The sequence below is a fragment of the Acomys minous genome, assembly GCF_964271855.1.
Source record: "Acomys minous genome assembly, chromosome: 12".
NCBI classification, from domain to species: domain Eukaryota; kingdom Metazoa; phylum Chordata; class Mammalia; order Rodentia; family Muridae; genus Acomys; species Acomys minous.
This window is the reverse complement of record NC_140493.1, coordinates 3,221,367-3,228,852: the sequence shown is the minus strand read 5'-3', so window position 1 is coordinate 3,228,852 and position 7,486 is coordinate 3,221,367. Positions and strand designations below refer to the sequence as shown.

Below are 7,486 nucleotides of genomic sequence, written 5' to 3'. Positions count from 1 at the left end.
TTCCGAAGAGATGCGGGGTCCAGTCTAGGGCCACTGCGCCTGCCCGGAGCTGCGCCAGCTTCGGCTGGAGGGCCTGTGGGGGCGGGGGTGGGGGGTGGGGCGGGCTGCCCCGGGTCTGGATTTTGTTGTTCGGCTCGGCCGGCGCCTCCTTCCTCTCTGATTGGCTCTGGAGCGAGGCCAGGAGCCTGCGCCCTGCTTCTCCGTGAGACCGTTCCAGGCGGTGGCCCTTTCTCCTCTCCCCGCCAAGATGGGGCTCGCCGTCCTGGCCCTCCGGCTTGTGGTCGGCATCCTGTCGCTGCCCATGTTCCTGCTGAACCTCCTGGGCGTGTGGAGCTGGATATGCAAAAAGTGGTTTCCCTACTTCCTGACGCGCTTCACCGTGATGTACAACGAGCAGATGGCCAGCAGGAAGCGGGAGCTCTTCGGCAATCTGCAGGAGTTCGCCGGCCCCTCCGGGAAGCTGTCGCTGCTGGAGGTGGGCTGCGGCACCGGGGCCAACTTCAAGTTCTACCCCGCGGGGTGCAGAGTGACTTGCATCGACCCCAACCCCAACTTCGAGAAGTTCTTGTTCAAGAGCGTCGCGGAGAACCGGCAGCTGCAGTTCGAGCGCTTCGTGGTGGCGGCCGGGGAGAACATGCACCAGGTGGCCGATGGCTCGGTGGACGTGGTGGTCTGCACCCTGGTGCTGTGCTCGGTGGAGAACCAGGAGAAGCTTCTGCGTGAGGTGTGCCGAGTGCTGAGGCCGGTGAGTGACAGATGTGGGGACTGGCTAGTCTCATCTGTGTGAGCAAGGGTGGCCCCATCAGTTTCAGGTGAATTCTAAACCAAAGGGAAAACGACTAGAGAAGAGTTTTGTACGCTGGGCACAGTGGCGCACGCCTTTAATCCCAGCCCTCAGGAGGCAGAGGCAGAAAGATCGCTGTGAGTTTGAGGCCAGCCTGGTCTACAGAGCGAGTCCAGGACAGCCAGGGCTACGCAGAGAAACCCTGTCTCCAAAGAAAACAAAAATTTTGTGAAAGAAAAGTAGTGGCAGGGAGCTACGAAGGTCAGTGAGGGCGCACAAATCAGAATGTATAAAATTCTAAACCGCTTTAGAGGGAAGAGCCCGCAGCCGGCTCAAACATCACACGTGGTAACAGGCGCTCCCAGGAACCGCTGAAGGGTTTGTGCCACTGATTTAAATAAGTTATAAGTCCCATCCGTGGGGAGGCAGAAGCAGACGGATCTCTAAGAGTTGGATGCTAGCCTGGTCGCCGTAGCGAGGTTCAGGCCTACCAGAGTTACACAGAGACCCTATCTCAAAAACCAAAACAAAAATTTACAGGTCACTAAGAATATTGATTTTGTTTTTTAAAACTGGTCAGAGAAAACAAAAAGGATGAGCAACTGGGCAGGAACAGGAATATAAGTTAAAACATGATTATACGAGAAAGACATAAATCCTGGCTAGGGGCCGTTTTTGGTCATAGACTTACTGGCTATAGGTTCTGGGGTGGGCCTGGGACGGGCCCTGTCACACAGGAAGGGTTTTTGAAAGCTCATTTATTAATATCAAAATGTCAAGTAAATGTACTTTCTCTACTAGAAATGTCTCTACAGCTGCACATGTGCAAAGCCTTGTCCGTCCAAAGGTGTTCCATAAAGGAGCATTTGCAAACTGGAAAGAACCTGTCTGTGCATGAAGGCTTGCCACTGTCAGCAACTCTGTAGGATTGTAAAGGTGAAGAGCTGGGTGTTGGTCCAGGTCCACACATATAAACCCCATGATGTCTCAGTGTCTCAGAGGCTGCGAAGGATGGGAAGGAAGCCTCCGCTACATAGCAAGTTCAAGGCCCACCTGAATTATATAGTGAAATTCTATCAAAAAACAAAACAAACTTAAAAAACAGAAAACCCACAGGGGCATGGAGGCACACTCAGAATGCAGAGGCAGTCGATCTCTGTGAGTTCGAGGCTAGCCTGGTCTATAAAGGGAGCCCAGGATAGCCAGGGCTTCACAGAGAAATCCTGTCTCAGAAAACAAAAACCAAAACAACAGCAACAAACGGTACTCATGTGGTGGTGGCTCCTACCTTTAATCCCAGCTCTTGGGAGGCAGAGGCAGGTTAATCTCTTATAAGTTGGAGGCCAGCCTGGACTATAAAGTAGTCCAGGGCAGCCAAGGCTACACAGAGAAACCCTGTCTCAAAAAACCAAACCAAACCCAAAACAAAAACAAAAAAGCCAGCAGGTGAAGACCCTTAGCCAGGCTGAAGGGCACACACCCACAGCCCTAGTGCTGGGGTAGGGGCGCAAATGGAGCATCCTCAAGTATGAATCCCACCCGTCTTTAAAACACACAATAGAGCCAGATGTCGTGGTGCACACCTTTAATCCCAGCACTTGAGAAGCAGAAGCAGGCAGATCGTTGTAAATTCGAGGCCAGCCTGGTCTACAAAGTGAGTCTAGGACAGCCAAGGCTAACACAGAGAAAGCCTGTCTCAAAAATAAAAAAAGAAAGAAAGAAATGTACCCAAACTTACACATGACTTTTTTTTTTTTTTTTTTTTTTTTTTTTTTTTTTTTGAGATCAGGTCTCTCACTAAATAAGAGGGCTTGGCTAGCCTGACACTTTGTATGTTTACCAGGCTGGCCTGGAACTCACAGAGCTCTGGCTGCTTCTGCCTCCCAAGTACTGGATTAAAGACATGCACCACTACACCCTGCCCAGGTCTAGCTCTTTAGTGAGGACATTGCCAAATGGTGCTCGTCGTCTTCAACAACACGTGCTTCCTCGACCCTGAGGGTCCTTCCCCGGCTCTCATTACATAACCCATGCATATATCCCCGCCAGAAGTCTCATGGGCCCCAGACCCTAACCCTCTGGAGCTCGCCCCGCCCCCGCCCCACGAGGCTCCTGCATCCACAGGCCTTTAGCTCCTAGCTGGTCTCTCGGCTTTTGTCTCCTGTCTCCTGCCGTAGCCTGAGGGAATGGCATGGTTTTGTTTTTTATTACTGTTTTCTATTACTTTAATTTACCTGTTTTACTTTGGGTAACTACGCCCCTACACTCTGAATTCCGTCTGGAAAGTCTTGTCTTTGCGTAGCCAGGACTGGAGTAGTTAGAAAAGAGGCTGACAGATGGGAGATGGGTTTCTTTCTTTGCGGCTGGTTAATACCATGCAGTTGCATCTAGGTGACCTATGTGGGCTGCAGTGACAGTCAAAGGGCAGCAGCACTCACCATCCCTGGCCGAATAAAAGCCAATGGTGAAACGCTGCCCCGAGTTCAGGAAAGCTCGGCGCCTCCGCGGTGTTATTTTCATATTGAGTTGAGTCTAGGAAGCTTCTTCTGTGGACTCCTACTGTCCTTCTAGGCGGTCGCCTTGTAGCCAGTGCCTGGGACCCGTTCTGCCCACGTGTGAGCCTGCACACCAGAAGAGGGCACCAGATCTCATTGTAGATGGTCGTGAGCCCCCTGTAGTTGCTGGGAATTGAACTCAGGACCTTTGGAAGAACAGACAGTGCCCTTAACCTCTGAGCCATCTCTCCAGCCCCTGCCTTACTTCATCTTAATTTACCTGCATCTTCTCAAAGCTGGCGTCAGGCCACTGGAATTTGACACTTCGGGCATCTTGTAGAGCATCTTCCCTTAAGCCAGTATCTTTAAAGTCCGCGTCTGCGTCTGTGTTTCTTCCTCAGGGAGGGGCGTTTTACTTCATGGAGCACGTGGCAGATGAACGGTCCACCTGGAATTACTTCTGGCAACAGGTCCTGGATCCCGCCTGGTACCTTCTGTTTGACGGGTGCAATCTCACGAGGGAGACCTGGAAGACCCTGGAGCAGGCCGGCTTCTCTAAGCTGAAGTTGCAGCACATCCAGGCGCCACTGTCCTGGGCTGTGGTGCGGCCCCACGTTTACGGGTACGCCGTGAAATAGTGCGCCATGGCCGGACAGATCCGAGTGGCTCTCACAGTTCAGGGCTTCCGATTTAGATGTAAAATTCACTGGGAAAGGTGAAGGCAAACTCACCCTTACAGGTTTCTGTTTAGTCATTTCCATATTGTCTCCCACCAAATCAAAGCCAAATCAAAGTAGCTTTGAATCTCCCTCCAAAGAGGTCAGTGGTCTTTCACAGGCATTTGACAATGAGGCAGCGTGGGGGACTAACAGCGTGCAAACCGAATAAATACATACCAGCTGAGGGAAAATCCACGCCTGAGGGAAAATCCACGCCTGGCTAACACAGGAACACCCCCACCTCGCCCCCTCCCACTCCGGCAGAGAGGAAATATGGACACGCTTGCTATCTCCGGGTCACGGTCTGGCTTCTGCACTGCGCATGCTCTGGCTGGCGGCCTCTCACCAGAGCCTGCTGCCCCGCACTGCACACCTCGGAGCACCTGACACCAGTGTCCTCACAGAACAGGCGGGACTCTACGGCTAACCTCTTCTCAGCTAGCACATACTTTGGGGAGCATAGCAGACTATAGGTAGTCAAAGGGCCCAGTGCAGTTAGGGATAATGGGCACATTGTGTGGGGGACCCTAAAAGAAGTCTGTGAGAGTGGCCAACAAGGACGGAGGGATGCTTCTGATCAAATTCCACTGGTCTTGAGCCGGGCAGTGGTGGCGCAGGCCTCCGTGCCCAGCACTCTGGAGACAGAGGCAGGCAGATCTCTGAGTTTGAGGCCAGCCTGGTCTACAGAGCAAGTACCAGAAACAGGCAGGGCTACACAGGGAAACCCTGTTTCGAAGAAAAAAATTCCACTGGTCCTGAAATGAAACCATGGTCATTACTGTGCACACATTGAGAGAAGGTCTGGGTGGGCCCATCCGGCGCTGTCAGCTGCAGCTTTATGTATCTAAATAAGTGTATGTTTTCTGAGATGATTTTGCAAAAGTCCTATTTTAAATATCAATCAATAAACTCATATTCGTTTAAGAAATGGAAATAATAGTTTCTACATCAGCCCATTTGGCTTCGTTTGTGTCTTAGTGTCTCCGAGAAGGAAAACTTTCCCTTGGAAAATTGAGGTGTTAGCTGGGCAGTGGTGGCACACGCCTTTAATCCCAGCACTCGGGAGGCAGAGGCAGGCGGATCTCTGTGAGTTCGAGGCCAGCCTGGTCTACAAAGGGAGTCCAGGACAGCCAAGGCTACACAGAGAAACCCTGTCTCAGAAAGAAAGAAAGAAAGAAAGAAAGAAAGAAAGAAAGAAAGAAAGAGAGAAAATTAAGGTGTTTGAACGTGGAGTTGTACTGCTCTTTTGCAGCCAGGTGTCATGTACAAACATACAAGGGCTGGTTCCTGATGCTTTGGCTTACAGTTTGAAAGGCTATAGTCCACCTGGGAGGGACCTGCTTATCTCCTTCAGCAAGGCCACAAAAGGCCTCACAGCCTTCCAGAACAGCTGGCTGGGAGCCAAGTGCTCAGCCTCAGAAGCCTGCTGGGTAGGAGGGTTGTTGGGGGGGGGAGGGCAGCCTACTGGGTAGAGGGGGTGGCACATTTAGCACCCAAATGACTGTAGGACACTAGTAGATTTTAACTACTTTGGAAGGATCGGAGTGTGGTGTGCGTATGTAGCTGTGATTTTTTTAATCTTTTTTGGTTTTGGTTTTGGTGGTGCCATGCTAAGGGTTGAACCCAAGACTTGTAAGCAAGCTAGGTAAAACCATACCACGAGGCCCCAACCCCTTTAATAAGAATTTTGTGTTGGGGGCTTTGTTTTGAGACAGAGTCTTGGCTGTTCTCAAACTCACAAAGATCCACCTGCCTCTGCCTGCTGTGTGCTCTTCAAAGCCATGTGCCACCACAGCCATCCAGAGTGCGTTTTGAAATGTTTAGGTTCAAGGATTCTATTCCTGAATGCCCAGAGCAGGAAGGCAGGTGGCCCACTGCGCTGCCTCAGAGCACAAATTCAGTGTTGCTGGGGCTCGGAAGATAAGTGGCCTCATCCCTGAACGTCAGAGATTCCTTTACGCAACATTGTTACCTCTGGGTTATGCTGGTCTGATGTCTGTCACAGAAGCACAGGCACCTCATGAAGTTTACTCATCACACTGGAAAGTAACAGCCCTCTGCCAAGAGGACTAGCCAGCCCCTTGTCTGCATGGAGTGGCAAACAGCCCACTTCTACTAGAGAGCATCCAGAGGAACAACTTTTAAGAAGCAAACACAGGATCTTCTTGCTTACATGTTACCGAGAAAGTTTCGGAAGCCCCAGCTTCCAAAACTGCACCGTCTGTTTGACAGCCATGTCTGCCATATTATAGATATTTCTCCTCCGTCTCAGAGAATGCACATTTAAAAACCACTTTGAGCCGGGCATGGTGGTGCACGCCTTTAATCCCAGCACTCTGAGAGGCAGGGGCAGAGGCAGGAGGATCTCGTGAGTTCGAGGCCAGCCTGGTTTACAGAGCGAGTCCAGGACATCAAGGGCTACACAGAGAAACCCTGTCTCCAAAAACCAAAAATAAAAAAAATAAATGAATGGATGAATAAACTGACTTTGAACAGGGGTGGAGAGCTGACTCAGCAGTGAAGAGCACTTCCTGCTCGTAATTACAGGAGACCTGGGTTAGAGTCCCAACACCCACAGGCCAGCTCAGAGCCACGTGTAACTCCAGCTGCACAGATGTGATGCCCTTTTCTGGCTTCCATGGGCAGCTGCAGCTGCTTCTGCTCCATGGCAGCCATGGTTCAGATGTGCCACGGGCAGGCCTGCCGGTTAAGTGGATGCTGAGAGTTAAGACTCAGCTGGTTGCGCTTCCACGGCATCTCCAGCCCAGGTCTGCACCTCCTTACGAAGCCTGAATTGTGCTTTTCTTTTGTTAATCTATGTTGTATCTGTTTAATTCTGAGCTTCACCTGGGACCTCAGGAGGGTGGAGATGGGATTCTCAAACCCTGTAGTGTTTTTGTTGACTTCGACCCCCGGTGACCTGCTCCTGAAGGCTTCGTTTCTTCCAGCGTATGGGCGTCATCTACCGTCAGACCAGGACAGAAGGATGAAGTGCAGGGCACACTTGGGAGGCAGACAGAGCTCCGTGAGTTTGAGGCCAGCCTCGTCTACACAGTGAGCTTTTCTTTTTCAGAAGAATAGCAAAACAATGAAGTAACAACACATTTAATAAACGGTGAGGTCTTGTTTTAGATAGGGCCTCACTGTGTAGACTGGGCCTAGAACTCTTGATCCGCTTACTGCAGCAACCTAAGTGTTGGAATCACAAGCACACGCGCGCACACACACACACACACACACACACAAACACAAACACACACACAAACACACACACACACACAGACACACACACACACACACACATGCACACCCCCTTGATTTTTTTTCTTGTGCTGCTGGGGTTGAACCCTGGGCCTAGTACATGAGGCACATACTCTTGACTGTACTATAGGTTTCCTCTGCCAATGAAGTAAGCCAATTCAAGCTGAATTAAAAGTAAAAAAACAACTCTGAGTTCGAGGCCAGCCTGGTCTACAAAGTGAGTGCAG

General features: G+C 51.0%; 2 protein-coding genes across 2 annotated transcripts in view; both read left to right on the top strand.

The window, feature by feature from the left end:
* The first annotated feature begins 111 nt into the window (after positions 1-111).
* TMT1A (thiol methyltransferase 1A) lies at positions 112-4,935 on the top strand. Its single transcript, XM_084751512.1, has 2 exons — positions 112-745; positions 3,681-4,935. The coding sequence occupies exons 1-2, from the start codon at positions 248-250 to the stop codon at positions 3,915-3,917; spliced, it is 735 nt and encodes a 244-aa protein (XP_084607638.1). The 5' UTR covers positions 112-247; the 3' UTR covers positions 3,918-4,935.
* A 120-nt stretch (positions 4,936-5,055) lies between these two features.
* Positions 5,056-7,486, top strand: part of HIGD1C (HIG1 hypoxia inducible domain family member 1C) — a 38,338-nt gene continuing 35,907 nt past the window's right edge. The window contains exon 1 of the mRNA XM_084751515.1: positions 5,056-7,052. The gene's annotated coding sequence lies outside the window, so the exon portion shown is untranslated. The remainder of the gene's footprint in view (positions 7,053-7,486) is intronic.

Coding starts and splice junctions, on each gene's coding strand:
- TMT1A (XM_084751512.1), top strand. CDS start 248: ATGGGGCTCGCCGTCCTGGCCCTCCGGCTTGTGGTCGGCATCCTGTCG. Junction 746..3,680: donor TGTGCCGAGTGCTGAGGCCG/GTGAGTGACAGA, acceptor TTTCTTCCTCAG/GGAGGGGCGTTTTACTTCAT.